At 43.0% G+C, this 26,841-nt stretch overlaps 3 protein-coding genes across 17 annotated transcripts in view; 1 reads left to right on the top strand and 2 right to left on the bottom strand.

The window, feature by feature from the left end:
• The window catches only part of cbwd (COBW domain containing), a 65,094-nt gene extending 51,072 nt beyond the window's left edge, over positions 1-14,022 (bottom strand). For 2 of the 12 annotated variants that reach the window (XM_078214332.1, XM_078214339.1), the window contains exons 1-6: positions 13,973-14,022; positions 11,219-11,292; positions 10,598-10,677; positions 3,127-3,252; positions 2,171-2,257; positions 870-966 (exon numbers count right to left, since the gene is read on the bottom strand). In XM_078214332.1, coding sequence (XP_078070458.1) covers positions 870-966; positions 2,171-2,257; positions 3,127-3,247 — 305 coding nt within the window. In that variant the 5' untranslated portion in view covers positions 3,248-3,252; positions 10,598-10,677; positions 11,219-11,292; positions 13,973-14,022. Of the gene's footprint in view, positions 1-869; positions 967-2,170; positions 2,258-3,126; positions 3,253-10,597; positions 10,678-11,218; positions 11,293-13,717 lie in introns of all 12 variants that reach the window. The other 10 variants (XM_078214329.1, XM_078214336.1, XM_078214330.1 and 7 more) reach the window with 7 other exon arrangements.
• On the bottom strand, positions 13,125-13,482 carry LOC144495296 (cytochrome b-c1 complex subunit 8-like). The gene has a single exon (XM_078215383.1). The coding sequence runs from the start codon at positions 13,453-13,455 to the stop codon at positions 13,207-13,209; it is 249 nt and encodes an 82-aa protein (XP_078071509.1). The 5' UTR covers positions 13,456-13,482; the 3' UTR covers positions 13,125-13,206.
• Positions 14,023-26,440: 12,418 nt separating the features above from the next.
• The window catches only part of dock8 (dedicator of cytokinesis 8), a 252,915-nt gene continuing 252,514 nt past the window's right edge, over positions 26,441-26,841 (top strand). For all 4 annotated transcript variants that reach the window (XM_078214327.1, XM_078214325.1, XM_078214326.1 and 1 more), the window contains exon 1: positions 26,441-26,743. In XM_078214327.1, the coding sequence (XP_078070453.1) occupies positions 26,694-26,743 (50 nt within the window). In that variant the 5' untranslated portion in view covers positions 26,441-26,693. The remainder of the gene's footprint in view (positions 26,744-26,841) is intronic.

Genomic DNA, 26,841 nt, shown 5'->3' with positions numbered 1-26,841 from the left:
AACATTGAGGGAACGGTGATACATTTCCAAGTCAGGATGCTGAGTGACTTGGAGGGTAACTTCCTGGCGGTGGTGTTCCCATTTATCTGCTGAACACGTCCTTCAAGATGGCAGCAAGTATGCGTTTGAAAGATGAATCCACGGAGCTCTGGGGAATTTCTACAGTGCATCTTGTAGAATATACACACTGCTGCCACTGATCATCGGTGATGGAGGGAGTGAATGTTTGTGTGGGGGCTGTCAATCAAGCTGGCTGCTTTGCCCTGGATGATGTTTAGCTTCTGCAGTGTTGTTGGAGCTGCACTCATCCAGGCAAGTGAAGAGCACTGGATCACACTCTTGACTTGTGCCTTGTAAATGGTGGACAGGCTTTGGGGAGTCAGGAGGTGAGTCACTCACCACAGGATTGCTAAACTCTGACCTGCTCTTGCAGCCATTGTATTTATATGGCTAGTAAAGTGCTGCTTGATAGTGCTGTTGATGTCCACTTCCATCACCTTACTGATGATTGAGAGTAGAATGATCGTGTGGTAATTGGCCGGGTCGGATTTGTCCAGCATTCCATGCACAGGACACACCTGGACAATTTTCCATACTGCTGGGTAGATGCTTTTATTCCTGGACTTCACCTTCTTACAACACTGTTTGTGTTTATACACCACATAACTGCAGTGGTTCAAGAAGGCAGCTCATCACCAACTGTTCAAGGGCAAATAGAAATAGGCAATAAACGCTGACATACCAGCGCTACTCACACTTCACGAAGGAACAAAACATTTAGGGCATCATGAAAAACAATTAAACATGTCTGTTTTTTTTTGTAAAGATTAAACAGTGCACCATATAGATCTAAGCAAGTAAAATCTTACTTCACTGAACAGCAAAGGCATCCATTTCGCAGCTCCAACCATTCCTCATAAAGTTCTCCTGCATGGCTCACAGCCAGTGATTTCTCCAGTGCACTCCCTACAACAGAACATTTGAAGTTATTTGTAAGTACAACATTACAAAGTGCATATGATTAGAGAAGCTGCTAAAGCAATGAAAACTGTTTTAATAAAACTCAATGATTGAGTGACAAAATAAAAAATAATCTACTCTTTGCCATTATCCTGCTCAGGAATTGGGAGTTTCGAGTCATAATCAAAACTCACTATTTGCTTTCCTCCTCACAACATTTGTTTCTTTAATCCCAATCATATACTTCTTGTCAAAAGGCACATTGTTCACCCACTGTTTATTCCTTGCAAATGGCAGGCATAATGAAGCATAATAATGCTATTAAATAGTGATTTGGTAGCACAGAACAAGTAATGCTGAGGAAAGAGCCATATCAAAGCTTTTCATCTTGTACACTTGGCAAATATACCAACTTACGGGGAAACCACAATTTATATGTATGAGAAAATAGTGCTGACTGGGTGACAAGTGGACTCTGACTGGTAGAGGCATTGCCATGCAAAATACACCAGTTGATGATGACTGTTCGTTAACTGCCAAGCACTGTTTGAAATTTAAACCAGCCAGCTTGACCCTGATTAGTCAAATCATTGATGGATGAGTCAGCGAATGGCTGTCACTTATTTTGTTCAGCTGAAACAAGCGCTATGTGTGTACATGCTCTTTCTGTCTGCAAAGATCAAGGCCCTGTGTATTAATGTATGTAGCTTCCAATACACACAAGTGCCACATTGTGAGCATGACTGACAATTTTAAATTGGTTGCCAGTGTAATTTTTAGCATGCTGAGGATTATTTAGCAATCACCGAGTTACATCTGATGTTGGACACTGGGTTTTGAGTTTTGCAAGACAGCTGGTTGGCTATTTTCTGTATCTTGCCTGTTGTGAACAGTGACTGGGACATGTTGTTTGATGTGATTCACCAGTCTTTGGAACGTATGGCCCACATACCTAGCATCACACTGGCACTGAAATTCACATATTACATTACACATTTGTGTGATTGAGCATCTTCTCCCTTATATTGCTATTCTTCCCAAATGTCCTGATGAGTGCTTTGAAAAGCTTTGACATATCTCTTTTTCAATCAGCAATGCTCAATATGCTATTAGCTACACAAATGTACTCTCCATCTTCTATCCACAAATCTAAAATCCTACAATAGTTCCCACAGATGCCATCACGTCCAATTTTCAGAACATCTCTTACCTTCACCAAACTCATTCAGGATTACTGCAATTCTCTTATTGTGTTGTTCTGTTAGAATGTAATTCAGAAGAGTTGTTTTGCCAGCACCTGCCAAAAGATAAATACTGCATTAAAGATAGCTGGTCATAAAAGAACAAGAAATGTTTTAATGGGGAAGTCCCTCTCTTCTACAAGCCCATTTCTTAACCACATATACTACATCTAGCAATGTGAATGTCCCACTGCGATATAATGACAATGAATTCAGAAGATTAGAAGGACATTACTGCACAGCTGTAATTCCAGGTTAATCATTTATAAATGTAATTCATTTTTCGAATACCATTATTCGATCTGCTTTATCACTTCAAGTGGACACTCAGTGCTCCCTTGTTGACCTTTATTGCTAATATATTTATGCACTTTCAAGGCCCCAAGATATCAGGATAGAGAATGGAGATAAATGGTTAGCAGGAATATCTTGATAGAATGTGTGCAAAGGGCTATGTAATTTAGTGGCCTAAGGATTCCGACAGCAAGAAATGCTATGCAACAGTTGAAACTGTAGGTATAAGTTGGAAGACATCAGAAAGAGAGACAGTTCACTGAAATTGGCTACAACATGTTGTTCTTCTGCAGTAATATATTATATAGTCTTGGTGTTGTCAGAGTATGTCTGTCCATTTAACCTTGACTTGACAGGAATGCAGGCTTTATTATATTATTTCAAAAATACATTCCAAACAAAGGCAGTAAGTTGGTCTGAAGCTGTTTTTATTTTCCTTTTCAGTTGTACAGAATGCTCTCTATATTTCAGCAGAGAAAGATTATGTTGAACTGCCTGTTTCCTCCCCTATGTTATTTGAAACCTGCAATTTTATTTAATGTTTTTCGACTCGAATTAGTTTTGTAAAGGAGCTGTACTCATGGGGCAGTATAATTGAGGTAATCTACTGATTTACCTAAATAATACTTGCCTAAATATCCTGTTATGATTGTTACTGGAATCCGTGCACTCCTTATATTGGGGTCTGCTTCAATTGGAATCAGTTTCGGACATTCTTCTTCATCTTCTTCCCCCAAACATACATCTGCCATGTCCTCTACAGTAAACAGATAAAAGTCAATACAGAAGGCTACCCTGAGAAACTTCAGCACAATTGTGAAATACAAAAGATAACATAATTCAGATTTCTTATTAAAGATCAGAGTTCAAGTAATCACCAACAGGTGATGCCTAAAGGGTATGCCACCATTGGTGCAGCAACAAGAGGGCACACATTACTACAGAAGACCAAAGGTAGAAGAATACAGTGAAGGTTCTGGGTCAAAAGATAGGAGCAGACAGTACAGTAAGACTGCCGTGAGGCGATGGTGGGATCTGATGGTTTTGCAAGTGACCTTCTGACGGCCAGGCAGTGAGTAAAAGGATTGAAAGACAGGGATGATGGGTCTGTGATAGCAAGAACTATACGCCTGTTAACACAAGTTAGAATTTGTGTAACATGGAGCTGGAGAGAAAAACATTGAAAAAAAACTGTTGACCGCATAGGTCACAGGGCAAAGTGCATGTTGCTTTGAACTTGGGCATCTTGGTGTTACAAACTTTGTAACTCAGCTGGGCTTGCAGGAAGACATTCAGATTGTGTTCAGCATAGTACAAGAAATTAATTGGCATGAGAAGCGGAATTAAGAGCCTAAAATGTGAACTTTCTGTCGCGAGCTGAACTGAATAGATATGGTCTTGCCCATGTCAAACTGAACAAAGTTTATGACGCATTCAGGTTTCGACGTCTATCACACAGATGACAGAACCGGAGCAGTCACGAAATGAAGGGGTGGCAAAGAGGAGTGCTATTGACATGTACCTGGAAATTAACCCTATTATGGCACAAAATGTGTGTCCAGAGCCTTTCATAGCTAGCTGATAAGAACATAAGAACATAAGAAATAGGAGCAGGAGTAGGCCATCTGACCCCTCGAGCCTGCCCCGCCATTCAACAAGATCATGGCTGATCTGAAGCGAATCAGTTCCACTTACCCGCCTGCTCCCCATATCCGGGGTTCAAATGTTTTAGTCGAAGTAGGGAAGGAGGTAGAAGAGGGGGAGGGGTAGCATTATTGGTCAGAGATTGTATCACAGTGTCAGAGAGGAGGTTTGATGAGGACTTATCTGTTGAGGTAGTATGGGCGGAGATTAGAAATAGGAGAGGAGAGGTCACCCTGTTGGGAGTCTTTTATAGACCTCCTAAAAGTTCTAGAGAGGTTGAGGAAAGGATTGCGGAGTCAATCCTGCTTAGGAGTGAAAGTAATAGGGCAATTGTTATGGGGGATTTTAACTTGACTAATATTGACTGGAATTGTTATAGCTCTAGCTCGTTAGAGGGGTCAGTTTTTGTTCAAAGCGTGCAGGAAGGTTTTTTGACTCAGTATGTAGACAGGCCAACTAGAGGTGAGGCTATATTGGATCTGGTGCTGGGAAATGAGCCAGACCAGGTGCTAGACTTGGAAGTTGGTGTGCATTTTGGTGATAGTGACCACAATTCGGTTACGTTCACCTTAGTGATGGAAAGGGATAGGCATGAACCTCGGGCCAGTGGTTTTAGCTGGGGGAAGGGTAATTATGAGGCTATTAGGAGAGAATTAGGAAACATAGGTTGGACTAGGAGATTACAGGGACTGGGAACGTCCGACATGTGGAGTTTTTTCAAGGAGCAGCTACTGCGAGTCTGTGATAGGTATGTCCCTGTCAGGCAAGGAGGAATTGGTAGGGCTAGGGAACCGTGGTGCACCAAAAAAGTTTCTTTGTTGGTTAAAAAGAAAAAGGAGGCTTATGTTCGGATGAGACGTGAGCACTCGGGTAGTGCACTAGAAAGCTTTAGATTGGCTAAGAGGGAGTTGAAGAGCGAGCTTAGAAGGGCTAAAAGGGGACATGAGAAGACTTTGGCGGATAGGGTTAAAGAGAATCCTAAGGCGTTCTATAGGTATGTCAAGAACAGAAGGTTGGTTAGGGCAAGTTTAGGGCCAGTTATAGATGGCAGAGGGAAGTTATGTGTGGAACCGGAGGAGATTGGTGAAGCATTGAACCAATATTTCTCTTCGGTGTTCACGCAAGGGGACATGAATATAGCTGAGGAGGACACTGGGTTGCAAGGGAGTAGAATAGACAGTATTACAGTTGATAAGGAGGATGTGCAGGATATTCTGGAGGGTCTGAAAATAGATAAATCCCCTGGTCCGGATGGGATTTATCCAAGGATTCTCTGGGAGGCAAGAGAAGTGATTGCAGAGCCTCTGGCTCTGATCTTCAGGTCGTCGTTGGCCTCTGGTATAGTACCAGAAGATTGGAGGTTAGCGAATGTTGTCCCATTGTTTAAGAAGGGGAACAGAGACTTCCCCGGGAATTATAGACCGGTGAGTCTCACTTCTGTTGTCGGCAAGATGTTGGAAAAAATTATAAGGGATAGGATTTATAGTTATTTGGAGAGTAATGAATTGATAGGTGATAGTCAGCATGGTTTTGTGGCAGGTAGGTCGTGCCTTACTAACCTTATTGAGTTTTTTGAGAAAGTGACCAAGGAGGTGGATGGGGGCAAGGCAGTGGACGTGGTATATATGGATTTTAGTAAGGCGTTTGATAAGGTTCACCATGGTAGGCTTCTGCAGAAAATGCAGATGTATGGGATTGGGGGTGATCTAGGAAATTGGATCAGGAATTGGCTAGCGGATAGGAAACAGAGGGTGGTGGTTGATAGTAAATATTCATCATGGAGTGCGGTTACAAGTGGTGTACCTCAGGGATCTGTTTTGGGGCCACTGCTGTTTGTAATATTTATTAATGATCTGGATGAGGGTATAGTTGGGTGGATTAGCAAATTTGCTGATGACACCAAAGTCGGTGGTGTGGTAGACAGTGAGGAAGGGTGTCGTAGTTTGCAGGAAGACTTAGACAGGTTGCAAAGTTGGGCCGAGAGGTGGCGGATGGAGTTTAATGCGGAGAAGTGTGAGGTAATTCACTTTGGTAGGAATAACAGATGTGTTGAGTATAGGGCTAATGGGAGGACTTTGAATAGTGTGGAGGAGCAGAGGGATCTAGGTGTATGTGTGCATAGATCCCTGAAAGTTGGGAATCAAGTAGATAAGGTTGTTAAGAAGGCATATGGTGTCTTGGCGTTTATTGGTAGGGGGATTGAATTTAGGAGTCGTAGCGTTATGTTGCAACTGTACACAACTCTGGTGCGGCCGCACTTGGAGTACTGTGTGCAGTTCTGGTCCCCACATTACAGGAAGGATGTGGAGGCTTTGGAGAGGGTGCAGAGGAGGTTTACCAGGATGTAGCCTGGTATGGAGGGGAGATCCTATGAGGAGAGGCTGAGGGATTTGGGATTGTTTTCGCTGGAAAGGCGGCGGCTAAGAGGGGATCTTATTGAAACATATAAGATGATTAGAGGTTTAGATAGGGTGGATAGTGATAGCCTTTTTCCTCTGATGGAGAAATCCAGCACGAGGGGGCATGGCTTTAAATTGAGGGGGGGTAGTTATAGAACCGATGTCAGGGGTAGGTTCTTTACCCAGAGGGTGGTGAGGGATTGGAATGCCCTGCCAGCATCAGTAGTAAATGCGCCTAGTTTGGGGGCGTTTAAGAGATCCGTAGATAGGTTCATGGACGAAAAGAAATTGGTTTAGGTTGGAGGGTCACAGTTTTTTTTTTTTTTTTTAACTGGTCGGTGCAACATCGTGGGCCGAAGGGCCTGTTCTGCGCTGTAATGTTCTATGTTCTATGTTCTATCCCCTAATTCCCTTATCGATCAGAAAACTATCTACCCGTGATTTAAACATATTCAACGAGGAAGCCTCCACCACTTCAGTGGGCAGAGAATTCCAGAGATTCACTACCCTCTGAGAGAAGAAGTTCCCCCTCAACTCTGTTCTGAACCGCCCCCCCCCCTTATTTTGAGGCTGTGCCCTCTAGTTCTGGTTTCCTTTCTAAGTGGAAAGAATCTCTCCACCTCTACCCTATCCAGCCCCTTCATTATCTTATATGTCTCTATAAGATCACCCCTCATCCTTCTAAACTCCAACAAGTACAGACCCAATCTGTTTAATCTCTCCCCATAAGCTACACCCCTCATCTCCGGTATCAACCTGGTGAACCTTCTCTGCACTCCCTCCAAGGCCAATATATCCTTTCGCAAATAAGGGGACCAAAACTGCACACAGTACTCCAGTTGCGGCCTCACCAGTGCCTTGTACAGTTGCAGCAAGACCTCCCTGCTTTTATATTCTATCCCCCTCGCGATAAAGGCCAACATTCCATTCGCCTTCTTGATTACCTGCTGCACCTGCAGACTGAGTTTTTGCGATTCGTGCACAAGGACCCCCAGGTCCCTCTGCACAGTCGCACGATGTAATTTTTCTCCATTTAAATAATATTCCAATTTACTATTATTTCTTCCAAAGTGGATAACCTCACATTTGCTAACATTATATTCCATCTGCCAGATCCTCGCCCACTCGCTCAGCCTATCCAAATCTCTCTGCAGACTTTCCGCGTCCTCCACGCAATTCACTTTCCCACTCACCTTCGTGTCATCAGCAAACTTGAATACCCTACATTCAGTCCCCTCCTCCAGATCATCTATGTAAATGGTAAACAATTGAGGCCCCAGCACCGATCCCTGCGGCACGCCACTGGTCACCAACTGCCAACCAGAAAAGCACCCATTTATCCCAACTCTCTGCTTCCTGTTAGATAGCCAATCCCCAATCCACGCCAACACCTTACCCCTAACTCCGTGTACCCCAATCTTCTGCAGCAACCTTTTGTGAGGCACCTTATCGAACGCCTTCTGGAAATCTAAAAACACCACATCTACCGTTTCCCCTCTGTCAACCGCACTAGTGACATCTTCATAAAAGTCCAGTAGATTCGTCAAACACGACTTTCCCTTCATGAATCCATGCTGCGTCTGCTTGATCGAACCATTCTTATTCAGGTGCTCTGTTATTTCCTCTTTAATAATGGACTCTAGCATCTTCCCAACTACGGACGTTAAGCTAACCGGCCTGTAGTTACCCGCCTTTTGTCTACTTCCTTTTTAAACAGCGGCGTAACAGTAGCTGTTTTCCAGTCAGCCGGCACTACCCCAGAGTCCAGCGAATTTTGATAAATTACTACTAACGCATCTGCTATTACCTCAGCCATTTCTTTCAGTACCCTGGGATGCATTCCATCCGGGCCCGGGGACTTGTCTACCTTCAGTCCTATTAGTCTACCAAGCACCACCTCCTTAGTAACAGTAATTTTATTAAGGACCTCCCCTCCCACCAACTCTCGATCTCTAATATTCGGCAAACTATTTGTGTCTTCCACCGTGATGACCGACACAAAGAACTTATTTAAAGTCTCAGCCATTTCCTCGTTTTCCACTATTAAATCCCCCCTCTCATCTTCCAAGGGTCCAACATTCACTCTAGCCACTCTATTCCTTTTTATATGCTTGTAAAAACTTTTACTATCATTTTTTATATTTTGAGCTAGTTTAGTTTCATAATCTATCTTTCCTTTCTTAATCGCTTTCTTAGTCGTTCTTTGTTTTTCTTTAAAGCTTTCCCAATCCACTAATTCTCCACTATTTTTGGCCACTCTGTACGCATCTGATTTTATTTTAATACTCTCCTTTATTTCCTTCGTTATCCACGTCCGGTTATCCTTTTTCTTACAGTCCTTCTTTATCACCGGAATATATTTTTGCTGAGTACTTAAAAAAATCTCCTTAAAAATCCTCCACTGTTCCTCAGCTGTCCTACCTACCAGTCTGCTCGCCCAGTCTACATTAGCCAATTCCACCCTCATCCTATCGTACTCCCCTCTGTTCAAGCAGAGGGCACTGGTTTGGGACCCGACTTTCTCACCCTCCATCTGTATCAGAAATTCCACCATATTATGATCACTCATCCCAAGAGGATCCTTCACAAGAAGATCCTTAATCCTACCTGTCTCATTGCACAGAACCATATCCAAGATAGCTCGCTCTCTCGTAGGTTCTGTAACATACTGTTCAATGAAACAATCCCGACAGCATTCCAAGAACTCTTACTCAAGCCCTCCACGTCCAATTTGAGTCGACCAATCAATATGTAGGTTAAAATCCCCCATGATTATTGCCGTTCCACTTTTGCACGCATCCATTATTTGCTTGTTTATAGCCCTCCCCACCTCTAAGTTATTATCTGGGGGCCTATAGACCACGCCTACCAGTGTGGAGAGCCTTGCACTGTAATGTGGTACTAGGAATCACAAGTTAGAATCAAGAGCAGAACACTTGCCGATTTTTCTCTTCTTAGCCCAGGGTGACTCAAGCCAGATTTGGCTCCTGAGCATTAGCCCAATTGAAATAAGCTAACTCAGCACTGATCAGGGATTGAACCTGTTCCTGTATGGTGCATGGGCCAACTAAATCAAGTGCAATCTCAAAGCTTGCTTCACTCAAAAATGTAAACAAGATCAATCTTCACTCCAGTGCAATAAAGTATACACTTAGACGGAAGATAAACTAATGAAATCAGAAGAGTGGAAAGACAACAAACAAAATGGAAAATGACAGCATTTTTAGCTAACTGGTAGTTTTACCATTCTTAGACAGTACCAAAAGTATTGAAAAGTGACAATTTTCATAGTGTATTCCTTTTCTTCACATGGATTTTTAAAAAAAAACTATAAATTCTGATTGCAGTTGTCAAGTAATAAAAGAGTCAGGAGATTCTCTTCTGGGAAGTGTCATGTATTATTTGCAATTCATTCAAATAAATCTATCTATAAAAATTTCCCTTAGTGTGATTTTAATGTCATTTCACACTTACATCAACATTCTGCAATTTGTCCAAATAGATTTGTGTTACGTGTTATCAACTACTCATTCTAAGAGAGACCACATTGTAAGTTTAAGAAAAATTGTTCTGCAATATTATTCTCTAAAAAATATGAATAAACATGCGTTTAATCAGTTGAATATTATATTTACAGGGAAAGTGGGCCACTGACATCTTAAATAAGTGTCATTTTAAAATGAGACTTGGCAGAACTTTTGGACCCAGCTTTCCAATTTGTGGAAGAAATCTCCAACAGAGCCCAGGAGATCACCTACCCAAACCCACACATTTCTGATGCCACCGCAGTCTCCCTGATCCACCAGACCTGACAATGCTTCTGGCAGTAGTAACCGTTGCACAGGTAAGGTAGTGTCCCCAGCAGATGAGGGGTTGCCGCTCGGGTGAGTATCTGTGCATCATCATTCTTAGGGGCGGGGCAGGGCAAGGCAATGCTGTGAGTGACTGCACAGTTCCCATTCCAATAAAAACCTGCCAAGTCCTATCCACAAACATTCAAGCGCTAGATGCTGGGGAACATAGGGTGAAAAACATAGGCATAGTTCCAGCTCTACCCACCTTGGATCTGCTGGGAAGCCAGTGGAATGAGTCAGGATATTTAATGGAATTTGCAATGAGTTTATTCCAATGCAAAATAACTATAGGAAACAAAAGTGGCAAAATGTATTTAAACATCAAACAAAAATAGGAAATCAGTTATCTTTAGCTAACATAATTAATATTTTGAGTTTAAAGTGTAAAAATATCAAATTATTGTTAAATGAATCTCGCAAAATGAGAGGTTGCAAAGCTCAATAGGTCGACAACTTAACGAACAGAACTGTTAAAATCTCACAAATCCAGATGCCAAGCATACAATAAATTTAAATAATGTTTTAATCATGCATTTTGGAGAGCAGGATTTATAATTGGAATAAAAACAAAATACTGCGGATGCTGGAATATCTCAGCAAGTCTGACAGCATCTGTGGAGAGAGAATAGACCCAATTGTTTTCGTCTGGATTATCCTTCGTCAGAGCTCTATTGGCTCTATTCTCTCTCCACAGATGCTGTCAGAACTGCTGAGATTTTCCAGTATTATTTGTTTTTGTTATTTATCATTGGAATGCTGACTATATTGGGGGCATTTTCAAAATACTTATGATGACAATTTTGGAGCAGGGTTTTAGCCTTCTCACCTTGTCTCAAAACAGGTGTTGATCTGCGGAAAATGCAGGTAAGTTGTCAATGGTGTGTCCAATACTTAGTAGATCTGGCAAGAAATTTGAAAAATTGAAGTAGCTTAAAAATATAAAGCAAAAGCATTAATGCAATGCAGCAACATAGAACAGTTTTATGTAAGATTTTTTTTGCCTATTCTATATATATAAAACCACTGACAAATTGTTGCTACTTCCTCACTGATAACTTAAGTTAATGCAAGCAAAAACAGATGAATCAAATTACATTATACGTGTGTGGAGTTTGCAAGTTCTCCCTGTGTCTGCGTGGGTTTCCTTCAGTTTTCTCCCACAATCCAAAGATGTGTGAGTTAGGTTGATTGGCTATGCTAAATTGTCCCTTAGATGTCAGGGAGTTTAGCAGGGTAAATACGTGGGGTCATGGGTAGAGGGCCTAGGTGGGATTGCTGTCCTTCTGCACTGTAGGGATTCTAAAATTCTGTGATGCTACAATGGTGAGGCCAGTGTACCACAGGCAGGGATTCCATAATCACAATGTTAATTCACAGTGCTCTTATATTTAAAGGCAACACTCACTCATTAAAGGGAATGGAGTGAAAAAGATGGCAAACAGCGCCAGCAGAAATCTCTCACCGAATATTTAAAAAAACCTGAAGGGGAGAGTTTTGCAGCCATTTGGACTGAGCAGATTAGATGACCATGCAACCCAATTGGTACCATATTAATCATATCTTCACTGTTTTGCATCATGTTATTTGATTGTGCAGAGTTGCATTAAAGAAGTGCACGTGTTGACAATGCAGGACCAAAATGTGTTTATGTAGTCATAATAGTAAACAAGGCATAATAGAAGAGCACCAGACCACCATCAATGCCAATACCTGACACATGCACCAACATAAAACACATTTCAAAATTTACAGAGTGGCGTGATTGAACATCATAGAACATTGGTGGTGAATGAGTAGTGATGAAGGTGGTTAATTAGTTACTATGGCAGGGGTATGATATGCTGATTGAAAGCCCAGAATTAATTGGAATAGAGTTCTGAGTCTAATTTGCAATGGGGGATGTTACAAACCATGGTTTATGCTGACCAATTAGCTACATCCAAAGAAATGTAGGTGTTGTCATGAACCAATTTCTGGGCTGCCATTCAGCAAGAACAATGGTAACTTGCAACTCAGACGATGCACCGCTTTGGGTCAATACTTCGGTTTATAGTCATGCTGGCATCAACTCTTTAACTGTCACATTATTACATCCTGAGGCGGGGAATTTAAACACACCCCAATGCCCAATAATACACACACAATTTGAGCGATCACATGCAGTGAAACATGTAGTGGACATTGAGAGCAACTTAGTACTGAAAACCTGATTAAATCACCAAATATTCCTATCCAATTTGCATAGATATCGCGAGGAGACTGGTGGATCAAATTGTGTGCTTTGACTGAGAGCCTGTTTAAACTGAAGTGTTGATGAGTCTGCTTTTTAAAGGAACTAATCTCTGTAATCTGTAAACGGCCAGTGTCATGGATTCTTGAAGTTTATCCAACATAGAAATCATAGAAACCCTACAGTGCAGAAGGAGGCCATTCGGCCCATCGAGTCTGCACCGACCACAATCCCACCCAGGCCCCACATATTTACCCGCTAATCCCTCTAACCTACACATCTCAGGACTCTAAGGGGCAATTTTTAACCTGGCCAATCAACCTAACCCGCACACCTTTGGACTGTGGGAGGAAACCGGAGCACCCGGAGGAAACCCACGCAGACACGAGGAGAATGTGCAAACTCCACACAGGCAGTGACCCGAGCCGGGAATTGAACCCGGGACCCTGGAGCTGTGAAGCAGCAGTGCTAACCACTGTGCTACCGTGCCGCCCGGGAGAGACAATGTTTTCGCTGAAAGTGAACAGTTGGGCAGGAATATCCTTGGTGCATCATCAGAAATTATACCCTCCATATACCACCGTTCATTTATCGTTCACATAGTCAGCCGGGTTTTTCCTCAGTGACAGTTCATGTTCACGGTTGGCCCAGGTATAGATAAGATACGATAACACAAAGGGAGGAACAACCCGGAGCACTTGACCCCTGAATCGCCTCCACGTATTGGGAATGCCTTTGGAGAAATAATTTGCAAATGCCTTCTGTTCAAAGGGAGAGATGGTGTAGGTGACAATGTGTCGTAACCTGGTCAAGTTTCCAAAGTGGCGACCCATTTTGCAGCCACTAAATCCAAAGTTCTTGCCATATGTTGTGCTTTAACAATAGTGCATCGTAAAAAATGCCAGAGCAACATTGTAGAGAGCAGTGTTTTTAGAAGTGGAGTGTGAGCATCCGGAATCACCAGACCCTCGGTACACAAACCCAGCACAAATGTTGACCTATCAGCTTTCTAAAATCACAGGAACTCTCGTGCACCCGGGTCAATGTCACCGATAGAAACACAGAACCACATCTTCTTGTGCGCATTGTATTTACCTGCCTTTAAAATCCACACCGATAACGAACTTAGAATTAGAAAGGAATCTGCAATAACTTCAGCGGAGCTAAACCCCCCCCGAAGCTCCCCAACCCCCGCGTGTAAAACTCCAGCGACCGTTCCAGCTTTCCTTGAACTACCCCAATGTCAACATCAACAAAACCCCCGCAATTTAATTAATTAAAAAAAAACAATCCAGCGGGCACAAACTCACGGTCCCGGTGCAATGTGATTTGCTGGGGGTTCTCACTCACTCAGTGTGTGTACAGCTGCAGCAGCTTCCGGTGTCACACAGCTTCAGCTCGGGCACCGGGACGGGCTGCGCGCAACGTTCCACTCCCCGGCGCGCAGTGTTCCATTCCCAGGGCCAACGTTCCATCCCCCGGTGCAGAGCGTTCCATTCCCAGGGCCAACGTTCCATCCCCAGGTGCACAGCGTTCCATTCCCAGGGCCAACGTTCCATCCCCAGGTGCACAGCGTTCCATTCCCAGGGCCAACGTTCCATCCCCCGGCGCCCGCGAGCCCTCCCCAGCCCCGGCTCCAGTGTGTCCCTCCCTCTGTTGTTCTGGTCGCCCCCACCCCCACCCGGTCAGCCCGCAGTTCTCAGCAATGCGCCTCTGCGCTGACAATATCATTCCATTCACCCCCATCCCTCGACTTTCAAAACACAATTGATTTAATCTTGCCACAGTTTCTGTTTTGAATCGCAGGCTCCAGAGATTGCAACGCCTCAGTCGCAGCAGAATTCCTAGCACAATAACAGGCCCCAGTGCATTGATTCATCTCTTGGCTGCGATCGGGTCAGAGAGGGGGGAACGCGCTGCGCTTGAATATTTGGTTGCACATTTAAGCCCATTTAGGAATAGCGTAAATGCAGGAAACTTGTGGGGTATTTTTTGGCGTGTGGACGAGCTATTCTCAGTTACTCTTTCGCATTTCGCTGGGTGCAAATGGTAAGAGCAAATTCAGACATAGAAAGGTTCCTGTATAAAACTAGCCTAAGTCTCACGCAAATTTCCTGAAGGAAAATCTGCACAGTTCAGCTGTTAAACTGTTGCAATGAAAATTACTTTCGACCATAATGTTTTAGCGCCATCTGTTGATAATTTGTTGATATCTGTTGTCAGTGCCTGACAACTCAGCTCCTCAACACGTTGACAGCAGAAGTACCCTTAGCGAAGAACAACTGCTTTCCATGACAGGTCATGCAGTAGGCAGGTGCTCAGGGACATCATTGAGCAGAACCTAGAATATCAGATGCCACTTGTTGTAGAAACATAGAAACTAGAAGCAGGAGTAGGCCATTTGGCCCTTTGAGCCTGCTCCGCCATTCATCATGATCATGGCTGATCATCAAATTCAATATCCTGGTCCCCCCTTCCCCCCATATCCCTTGATAGGAATTGATTACAAGAAGGCTTTTAATAACATCCATTGGCAGCCATTTTGGAAAATTGCAAGACGATAAGGAGCAAAATATATTAACATCTTCAAAGCCTCCAAATCAAGATTCCAGCTACTGTGTCAAAACCTAAATGGGCACCATGGACTTCTTCAACATTATCGGAGAAGTACAGCCAGGCTACATGTTCTCCCCATTCAGTTTCCTTTGGTTATTGATTTCGCCATGAGGAATGGTGGGTGTGGACTTTGGCTTCCCATGGCAACACCACCAGTTGATGGACCTGGATTTCACAGATGACATCACCTTGCTGGCCAAAGAATTGCCAAACATGACCACCAGTGGGGAATAGCAATGCCAAGGTTGGTCAATATATGAGCTACAAGAGGACCAAGACAGTGACAGCTGGACAGCAACAAGGCCCTCCCATCACCATTGTGCAAAAGAACATCGAGGACATCAACTGCTTCCCCGACATAGAAAGCAACATCTCTAGGGAGGGTGATGTAGAGATTGACATCCACACAAAAATTGGCAGCGGAGTATTGGTCTTCCAGCAGCTCCACACAATCTCGGCATCTGACACCATCAACATGGCCATGAAGCCGTGACTCTACATGTTCATGGTAACACCAACTGATTGAGACATGGAAGAGAACAGCAAAGGTGTTACATAAGTTAGTAATTACTGTTTCACCAGCATTGCCTACGTAATATCCTGGGATCACATGGAGAGACAACATCATTAATGAAAAGAAGTTCTGCAGAGAACTGGTCAGAAATGTCCACGGGACATTGTGAAAGAGAGATGATTGAGACTGGTAAGACACATACTTTGCCTCCCAACATGCTTCCCACCAGTGTGGCAGTAGAATGGACACTGCAAGATGGAAAAGGAAGGTAGGGCCAGCCAATGAAAACCTGACAAAGTACATTTAAGAAGGGCCCTCAAGAGTGGAACACCACCTGTGCTGGAGCGAAAGAGATTGCAATGGACCAGGGTCGGTGGTGGAGTCTTGCTATCCGTTCTGCGCAGGACCAGAGGAACTAAATCTAAGTAAGTCTAAAGTTGATAGCCATATAAGATAATCCAACAAATACAAAACATAAAAATAAAAGACACCATGTAAACCATCCAAAAGGCATACTAAACAAGGCAAATTAACTGCACAAACCTAGATGTGCTGACTTTAACCTGGTGTTGTTAAACTTCTTACTGTGTTAATTTTCAACAGGCTTTGGCTCTTTATCTGGCTCTTTAGCACTCTTTTTCTGCAATTAGATGAAGAATGGGAGGGATGAGGAGAGGGTCCAGATGGGTACATACAGTAACCATCAAGATTCTCCCATTCTTCACTTTAACTGCCTCTCCCCTCGCCCGATCAAACCTCCTAACCATCACCACACCCTCTTCAACCCTCCCCTTTCATTCTCTTTCTCACCTACTTTCTTGCCACCTCCCCCACTCCTTTTTCATCCTTCCACTGCCATGTTGCAATGTTACCGTGTCCTCTAACTGTGGCAATCCTGAGGACACCACTTTAGCTTTGCAAGCACAGAGCTTAAATACTTTAAAGTTAGGAAATACATTTTCATAAAAGTTGCTTAAAATCCACATAATGGATTATAAATAGACTTGGACTTTATACAGTAGCAATTCAGTATGAATTTATATAAATACAAGATATATATTATGTATATGATAGGAAATATTGAAATTTGGAAGTCATTACCTAGAGAATAGTCAAGAGAGCTACATATATATTCAGGATTCACTGTTTATTTTTGATTATGTTGCAAAAGCTATTGATGAGATACCATGATGTGGAGATACTGGCGTTGGACTGGGGTGGACATAGTAAGAAGTCTCACAACACCAGGTTAAAGTCCAACAGGTTTATTTGGAATCACAAGCTTTCGGAGTGCTGCTCCTTCATCAGGTGAGTGGAGGAATCATGAGCTTTCGGAGCGCTGTTTGTCCACTCACTTGATGAAGGAGCAGCGCTCCGAAAGCTCGTGCTTCCAAATAAACCTATTGGACTTTAACCTGGTGTTGTGATCAGATGCCACACATTCAACCAGTGGGTGTTGTTACATGTCTATTCAGGAGGATGGTGACAATGCACTCACACATATTTTTACGTGAGTAAAAATGCAGGACTCAGGCACATTGAGTTTTCACTCAGAATCGCAATTCACTCAGGACCATCCAATTCACGTGGGTTACTTGGTCGAGTGGAACATCTTCTGCCCCAAACATGCCCTTCCTGCACCTCTTGACTAAGTAAGAAGTCTAACAACACCAGGTTAAAGTCCAACAGGTTTATTAACTTGGTGTTGTTAGACTTCGTACTGTGTTTACCCCAGTCCAACGCCGGCATCTCCACCTCTTGACTAAGCCAGACTTGTTGTCGGGCAGAATTCTGAATAATCACGTCACCACCTTCAATTTAACCTAACATAACATTCTATAAACTTTAACAACCAACTTACTACGTTGCTAATAGAGTAGCTCCTTTTCCTTGATTAAAGTTCACACCGTTTCTGCGTCCTCGGTTAAAATTTGCCACAACTGTTTCTGCCTGCAAAACTATGCTAAGAACAACATTGCTGACTTCTGATATTTCCTCTGGCTTTTGAATCCCAGCAAGTTTAAATTGTAGATTCAGAAGAAATTCCCTGCCATAATACTTTTTAACCTTCTGAATTCAGTATTTCCTTTTGTTTTCCTTTAGAATCAGCCTGAGAACCACTTGGTTCAAATTTGAATGTTGATTCTCATTCTCTTTCATGGCTGTATGCTCTTAAATGTCCATATTTGAAAAACATGTCTCAGCTAAGCAACCACCCAAGTCGTCTTCCTCCTGTTTAAACGTGGGTTATGTTTTTTTTATCATTCGTTCATGGAAAGTGGGCATTTTAAGAGTCAACCACATTGCTGTAGATCTGGAGTCACATGTAGGCCAGACCAGATAAGGGCAGCAGATATCCTTCCCTGAAGGACATTAATGAGCCAGTTGGGTTTTTACGACTATTAGCAATGGTTCCATAGTCACCATTAGACTTTTAATTCCAGATTTTTATTGAATTCAAACTTAATCATCTGCCACGGCAGGATTTGAACCCGGGTCCCCAGAGCATTACCCTGGGTTTCTGGACTACTAGTCCAGTGACAATCCCACTACGTAACCGCCTTGCCTGTAGGTTCTCTTACATTGCCTTAAAAATCTTGTTGAGGTTATGTTTGTGTTCCAATAAAAAATCTTTATATTCTTTTTTAATTAGCGCTTGCATTCTTTTACATTCATTCTGTTTTTTGGCTTCCCATCTGTCACAAGCTTTGTCCAATTGATTTTAAGCTCCAAAACTTTAATGTGTCCTTGATAGTCCTTGTCATTCCACAGTAACAGCATCAGTTAGAGCCAAGTCATTTTAGTTTAATGCTCTGTCTCTCTATGTTGTCCATTAGCCAGGAACACTTAGTCATACAGTGCAGAAGAGGCCCTTGGCCCATCGAGTCTGCACTGAAAAAGCTACACTAAATCTATACTAATTCCATTTTCCAGCACTTGGCCTTGAATGTTGTGACATTTCAAGTGTGCATCCACATACTTCTTGTTGTGGGAAAAATCCACTAGTAGTCAGACTTCGAGATTCAGAAAATACGATTTATTTAACGGAGCTCCGGGAGATAAGGCACAAGTGAATAGAAGACCTTTTCTCGGTAAAATGTCGGGAGCGGTCCATTTTTATACGCTTTACACAATGGATGGACCGGTGATTCGAACATTATCACATCGTTTTAGGTAGGTACAAACAGATATAGACATTTAACATAGTATTGTTCTTATGAATGGGTACATTTCCTGATGTCTGTATCTATCAGTGGTTGGTTTCGGCTCATACAGGTGTTAATTGGTTTCCTCGCATTCATATTTCCCGCTCTTCCTATGGCTAATCTGTTCCCTTTGTTTCTGGTTTTCCTTATCTTAAAAGATATCTCGACCCTGGGCTTGACTTCCTGAGGTGTTTGTTTACTATGAGTCACTGTCTGTGATTTAGAAATGGCTTGTCTGTTAGGTTTTGATTTAAAGTGATTTCTGATAAGTGGGAGCCGGTGTCTGCTTTTTTGGCTCCTTTCCCAGTTAACTCTTTATGTGCCAGGCAGCCATTTTAAAGTGTGTTCTCCTTGTATTTTCCCCTTACACTTCTTAAAGGTTGTGAGGTTACTCCCACCACCCTCTGGGTGAAAACATTATTCCTCAAACCCCCTCTGATTCTCCTGCCCCTCATCTTAAAATTATGCCAACTTGTTATTGACCTTTCAACGAAAGGGAACAGCTGCTTCCTATCCACCCTGTCCATACCCTTCATAATCTTATACATCTCAAGCTGGTCCTCCCTCGACCTTCTCTGCTCTAAAGAAAACAACTCGAGCCTATCTATCCTTTTTTCATAGCTCAAATGCTCCATCCCAGGCAGCATCCTGGTGAATTTCCTCAGCACCCTCTCCGGTGCAATCGCATCCTTCCTATAGTGAGGCAACCAGAACTACACTTAGCTGTGGCCTAACCAAAGTTTTGTACAGCTCCAACATTACCTCCCTACTCTCATAATCTATGTAAGAAGTCTCACAATGCCAGGTTAAAGTCCAACAGGTTTATTTGGTAGCAAAAGCCACTAGCTTTCGGAACGCTCGCTGCTCCTTCGTCAGGTGAGTGGGATTTCAGTTCACAAACAGGGCATATAAAGACACAAACTCAATTTACAAAATAATGGTTGGAATGCGAGTCTTTACAGGTAATCAAGTCTTAAAGGTACAGACAATGTGAGTGGAGAGAGCGTTAAGCACAGGTTAAAGAGATGTGTATTGTCTCCAGCCGGGACAGTTAGTGAGATTTTGCAAGCCCAGGCAAGTCGTGGAGGTTACAGATAGTGTGACATGAACCCAAGATCCCGGTTGAGGCCGTCCTCATGTGTGCGGAACTTGGCTATCAGTCTCTGCTCAGCGACTCTGCACTGTCGTGTGTCGTGATGCAATTTTACAACTCATCCGCTTCATCCTGGACCACAATGTCTTCACCTTCAACAACCAGTTCTTCATCCAGGCACACGAACAGCCATGGGGACAAAATTCGCACCTCAATATGCCAACATCTTCATGCACAGGTTCGAACAAGACCTCTTCACTGCACAGGACCTTCAACCGATGCTATACACTAGATACATCGATTACATTTTCTTCCTTTGGACTCATGGTGAACAATCACTGAAGCAACTATATGATGACATCAACAAGTTCAATCCCACCATCAGACTCACCATGGACTACTCTCCGGAATCGGTTGCATTCTTGGACACATGCATCTCCATCAAGGATGGTCACCTCAGCACTTCACTGTACCGCAAGCCCACGGATAACCTCACGATACTCCACTTCTCCAGCTTCCACCCTAAACACGTTAAAGAAGCCATTCCCTATGCTCAAGCCCCCCGTATACACAGGATCTGCTCAGATGAGGAGGATCGCAACAGACACCTCCAGACGCTGAAAGATGCCCTCATAAGAACAGGATATGGCGCTCAACTCATCAATCGACAGTTCCGACGCGCCACAGCGAAAAACCGCACCAACCTCCTCAGAAGACAAAGACGGGACACAGCGGACAGGGGACCCTTCGTCGTTCAATACTTCCCCGGAGTGGAGAAGCTACGTCATCTTCTCCGGAGCCTTCAACATGTCATTGATGAAGACGAACATCTCGCCAAGGGTATCCCCACACCCCCACTTCTTGCCTTCAAACAACCACACAACCTCAAACAGACCATTGTCCGCAGCAAACTACCCAGCCTTCAGGAGAACAGTGACCAGGACACCACACAACCCTGCCACAGCAACCTCTGCAAGACGTGCCGGATCATCGACACGGATGCCATCATCTCACGTGAGAACACCATCCACCAGGTACACAGTACATTCACTTGCAAATTCGGCCAACGTTGTCTACCTGATACGCTACAGGAAAGGATGTCCCGAGGCATGGCACATTGGGGAGACCATGCAGATGCTACGACAACGGATGAATGAATGCCGCTCAACAATCACCAGGCAAGAGTGTTCTCTTCCTGTTGCCTAACAAATTTGGAGATAGCAGCACTTGATCTCACATTGGGTCATTTTCTTGCATAAAATCGACAAATAATCTGCAATTTTGAGACCACTCCAACAATAACAGGCCAATTCAAGTTCAAGTTTAAAGTTTATTTATTTAGTCACATTAACACTGCAATGAAGTTACTGTGAAAATTGTCTGAAGCATGGTTTAAATCCATTCTACACAACAAAACAGGTAAACAATTTCCATCAATGCCCTTTATAATACACTTTATAATACAATAATGGATAGCACAGTGGTTAGCACTGCTGCCTCACAGCACCAGGGACCCAGGTTTGATTCTCGGCTTGGGTCAGATTCTCTGGAGAGAAATTGATGCTAACATCAAACTTTCAGTCGAACCTCTATCCCTAAGAATAACTATCTTTTTGGCTCTTTTATCAGACAAAAATAGAGTTACTTCACCCTCAAATCTAAAACTCCTATAATATTTTATGCTCTGATTTATATCCACTGTAAATATATTAGATGGTATTGGTTTGTCACAAGCTTCACTCACTAGTACAGCATTTTCTGGAGAGTTACTCGACACGTCCACTAAAGCTACTGGCTCAGCTTTTAACTACCAGTCATTGGCTTTTCACATGCTCTATTTTATAGCAAAAGTAATTTGGTCATATTTACATTCAAAAAAACATGTATTGAGCCTCCACACTGTAACTATTCTGAGAAGCATCTCATAGACTCCCAACAGTGCAGACGGAGGCCATTTGACCCATCGAGTCTGCACCAACTCTCCAACAGAGCATTTTACCCAGGCCCACCCCCCCACCCTATTCACTTAATCCCACGCGTTTACCCCGTTAATCCCCCTAATCTACACATCTCGGGGCACTAAGGGGCAATTTAGCTTCGCCAGCCCACCTAACCTGCACGTCTTTGAACTGTGGGAGGAAACTGGAGTACTTGGCGGAAACCCATGCAGACACGGGGAAAATGTGCAAACTCCACACAGACAGTCACCAAAGGCTGGAATTGAACCCAGGTCCCTGGAGCTGTGAGGCAGCAGTGCCAGCCACTGTGCCGCCCTATCTGTCTTTTCAGTTCTCCTGTCTCCCTAAAGGAAAGTAGTGTTCTGTTCATTATTACTTCTCTTCTCTCTCCAGTTTCTGTGTGGGGTTTGCAAACTAAGATTTGCTATCACCTATGTATTCGTGGGATAGTTCATAACCATCAGCCAGAACTGCAGCTTCCCTTATTTTGGAAACAGTGTTCTTCATTGGACTTAACTCCAAAAGGAATATTGTTTTTAAATTCCTCCATTAACAATTTCTCTCAAGATTTTAAAAATTTTGATTCAGCATTATCACTCTATACCATCTATATTATTTCTATTTACTGTTAACATCACTGTTCCTGCCCTTTGTTCCCAGGTGTGGGAACTTCGCACCTTGCTCAGCTGGTCTCTTGACTATACTAGGCTTGTTGTCAGATAGAATTCAGAATAGTCACATGACCCCTTCATTTTAACCTGAGTTTAAAGGGACAGTTCAATACATAATAATCCTCTAAACCTCATAATGGTAAGTAACAACTTGAAACATGCCAACACCAGGACTTTGCTCAATTACTGCAAACATTATAACAACTAAACATATAAAAAGGACAAGATTTACCTCTAATGATCTTACAAGTGGTCATAGTACCCTTTCACCAGGTTACTAACATGTCAAAATTATTTTTGTTTTTTTTTATATTTGCATTTTCTTATCTTTATCACCATGGGTATCAGCATAAAAAAGGCACATCTCGTAAACTGATGTTTTCTTCGTAATCTGAAGGGCACCTCCCAATGTGTCGTATCTTATCTTCCTAATTGATGCAGACTACTCGAGCACAAAACTTTCATACACTGTATATTGAAAAGAATTGGGATGTCTGGCAGCCAGCATCTAACATAACCAGTGACAGGGCATTAACCCTGCATCATGCTGATTACAACTCTAGGACAGCTACACTCATTTCATTGAGCTTCAAGAAGTAATGTCATGTGAATCACAGGCGCACATAAGGAGAAATAAATGGTGACTGCAATGGACGAACAGGAACTTTAATTTCAGAGGACTAGTTCACTTCCTTCCTCAGCTACATTGTTTGGGTATTTAGACCTCACAAGTTCTGCTTATAAAAGAAAATTGCTGTCCAATTGAGCTAACTCTATATGAGTCAGTTATGTCCCAGATTTTTTTTCCCCATATTGGCCCTGGGGTTTTCACTCTGGGTTTTCGCCTCTCCCTGGAGATCACATGGTCTGGAATGGGGGGGTGGGGGTGAGCTAATAGGTTGTGATGAACAAAGCATCGTAGCTGTGAGGGACAGCTCGGTGGATAGGATATTAGTATGTAGATAGGCTGGAAAATTGGGCAGGGATCCTGGATTCAGGATTCAATCCTGGACCGGGGAGCGGCGTGGGCTTGGAGGGCCGAAGGGCCTGTTCCTGTGCTGTTTTGTTCTTTGTTGTTTGTTGTCTGTCTAAGATATCTAGCAAGCCTGGCCAGAAATGTTGAGGAGTTAACTAGTTCCATTTATGCAGTCAAACAGGCATTTTTTTTGTCTGTAATCTACTATGGAGCATATGACAATTCCACTGGCATCACAGGAGTGCTATAAAGTAAAAGTAGGCACAAAATCATCAATTCTATGATTATATTTTATTCTATGCACCAAGCTACAAAAGGCAATATGAGGGCAGATGGCCTAGTAGTTTCAACACAGTAGAATACTGATTCATCAGCTAAGGGAGGACAATAGGAGGATGCTCAGGAATGGCACGGTGGTTAGCATTGCAGCCTCACAGCACCAGGGACCCGGGTTCAATTCTGGCCTCAGGTCACTGTCTGTGTGGAGTTTGCACATTCTCCCCATGTCTGCATGGGTTTCCTCCCACAGTCCAAAGATGTGCGGGTTAGGTTGATTGGCCATGGAAAATTGCCCCTTAATGTCAGGGAGACTAGCAGGGTAGATATGTGGGGTTACGAGGATAGGGTCTGGCTAGGATTGTGGTCAGTGCAGACTCGATGGGCCAAATGGCCTCCTTCTGCACTGTAGGGATTCTATGATAATAGGTGATAATCAGTAGGCCCATGTTTGACCTGATGCCATGAAACTTCATGAGGCCCAGAATCAATATTGAGGGCTTGCAGGTCCACTTCTTCCCCACTGCACTCTCACCTCAAATGATATCTGCTCTGGTGGTGAGACAAACTGTCATAGAGTAGTTTCGGATGTTCACTATAAGGTAAGATTTTACCAGTATTACTGACAGGCTGTTGCTTGACTAATCTTGTAGGATTGCTGTTCAAATTTTGATACAAGTCCATAGATGTCGGTGAGAACTTTGCATGGTTGACTGGGCTGAATGTGCCTTTGTCATTAGCAAGCTTTCAGCAAACTACCCGGACATTAAGTCCAAAGAAAGTGGTTTGCTGGACTTAATAAAATATTTTATGGTTTGTACTTATTGTGCACACCTCATAATAATTCATGCCCATTGAACTGGAGTTTGGTTCTTTATATTAACACCTGATATATAAATATATATATAGTTAGAAAGTTGGAATGGAATGAAAAATAAATAATTGGATAAGAAAGAAACTGATAGGGTTTTAGCTGCATTGAGGAATCGTGAGATGCAGATTCGCACAGTAGCAGGGTGAAACAGATACTTTGTTAAGCAAAGTGGAGACTAGCAGTTTAGAGAGCTAGATCATACCATGCCCAGTTGCAAGGTAGAGCTTTCTCCAAGAAAGAAACTTGTGCAGAAAAAAAACAGAAGTCTGTTTGCGAGAGCCCATAAATTGTACTCAACTATAGTTTCCCTAAAAGAAAGCTACTGGTTCTGCATGGTGATCATCGACACAGATGCCGTCATCTCACGTGAGAACACCATCCACCAGGTACACGGTACATACTCTTGCAACTCGGCCAACGTTGTCTACCTGATACGCTGCAGGAAAGGATGTCCCGAGGCATGGTACATTGGGGAAACCATGCAGACGCTGCGACAACGGATGAATGAACACCGCTCGACAATCACCAGGCAAGACTGTTCTCTTCCTGTTGGGGAGCACTTCAGCGGTCACGGGCATTCGGCCTCTGATATTCGGGTAAGCGTTCTCCAAGGCGGCCTTCACGACACACGACAGCGCAGAGTCGCTGAGCAGAAACTGATAGCCAAGTTCCGCACACATGAGGACGGCCTAAATCGGGATATTAGGTTCATGTCACACTATTTGTAATCCCCACAGCTTGCCTGGACATGCAGAGTCTCACTGGCTGGAGACAATACACATCTCTTTAGCCTGTCTTGATGCTCTCTCCACTCACATTGTTTGTATCTTAAAGACTTGATTAGCTGCAAGTATTCACATTCCAACCATTATTCATGTAAATTGAGTTTGTGTCTTTATATGCCCTGTTTGTGAACATAATTCCCACTCACCTGAAGAAGGGGCTTGGGGCTCTGAAAGCTTGTGTGGCTTTTGCTACCAAATAAACCTGTTGGACTTTAACCTGGTGTTGTTAAACTTCTTACTACGATCATTTGACTCACAGTGTTAAAACCTATGGGATATAGTTTTGGGGAAGGTGCATTCTCGGAGTTTAAGAATTTAGATAGATTTGGATTGGGGGTAATTTAAGTATACTGTGTGGGTAACCATGATCATAATTAATTGTAAATATTGTTCTTTACTGTTACCTTTCTTGTGTGTGTTTTAAAGTTTAATAAATGTTTTGTTATTCGAATAATTTACAAGACATTTCATTTCCTCACTGGATTTCATCTCTTTTCTCATTTAAAAAAAAATCGCTAACATAGTTAACATAGAATCGGCGTTCAAAGTTTCCCTCCTGGGATTTGGAGTGCCCTAGCATTGAGGCTCATAACAGAATATATTCTCAGAACCAGACTGAACACATCTTTACTAAACTAAATGATAGTAATATGTACGTTTCTTCATTATTTATAAATACAAATGCATGTTATCATCCTCATCAAAAGTTGTAGTTTTATCTTTTCCTTCAAATGCAGTTTTCATTTAACTGACGTAACTCGGTGGCAACTTTCCCAGACTGAAGCTCCAGCAGCTATCAGTTTATTGCAGGATCTTTAAGCACAGATAAAGTACTGTTAATATCACCCCGTGCGTGTGACTCTGAAAGCGGCCAGGAAGCAGATCTGACTATCACAGAGCAGAATGTATCCCCTGTGAAGTGTCTCGACCTGCTGGTAATTGCCCAGAACACCAGCCAGTCCCCCTCCTACACAATTGGCTCTCGGGTTGGAGAGAAAGGTGAAAATGCGGAAGTTTCCACCCCGGCTTGGAATTTTAATCATCAGATCACAACCTTGACATCTTTTCTCGACGGAATTCCCCGGATATAAACACAGGATCTATGGGCACTTTAAATTCGGAGCGGAGAGCGTTTGCTCAGAGAATCAACAGGTGAGATGCCGTTTGTGTGAATTATCCCTGGTTATCTGACCAAGTTGGTGCAGATTAACGTTCTTTCAGAAATGCAGAACTCTTTGCAGAAAGGCAGG

Source organism: Mustelus asterias, chromosome 6 (genome assembly GCF_964213995.1).
Source record: "Mustelus asterias chromosome 6, sMusAst1.hap1.1, whole genome shotgun sequence".
NCBI lineage: Eukaryota > Metazoa > Chordata > Chondrichthyes > Carcharhiniformes > Triakidae > Mustelus > Mustelus asterias.
The sequence above is the reverse complement of the archived record's forward strand: the minus strand, read 5'-3'. Positions and strand labels throughout refer to the sequence as shown.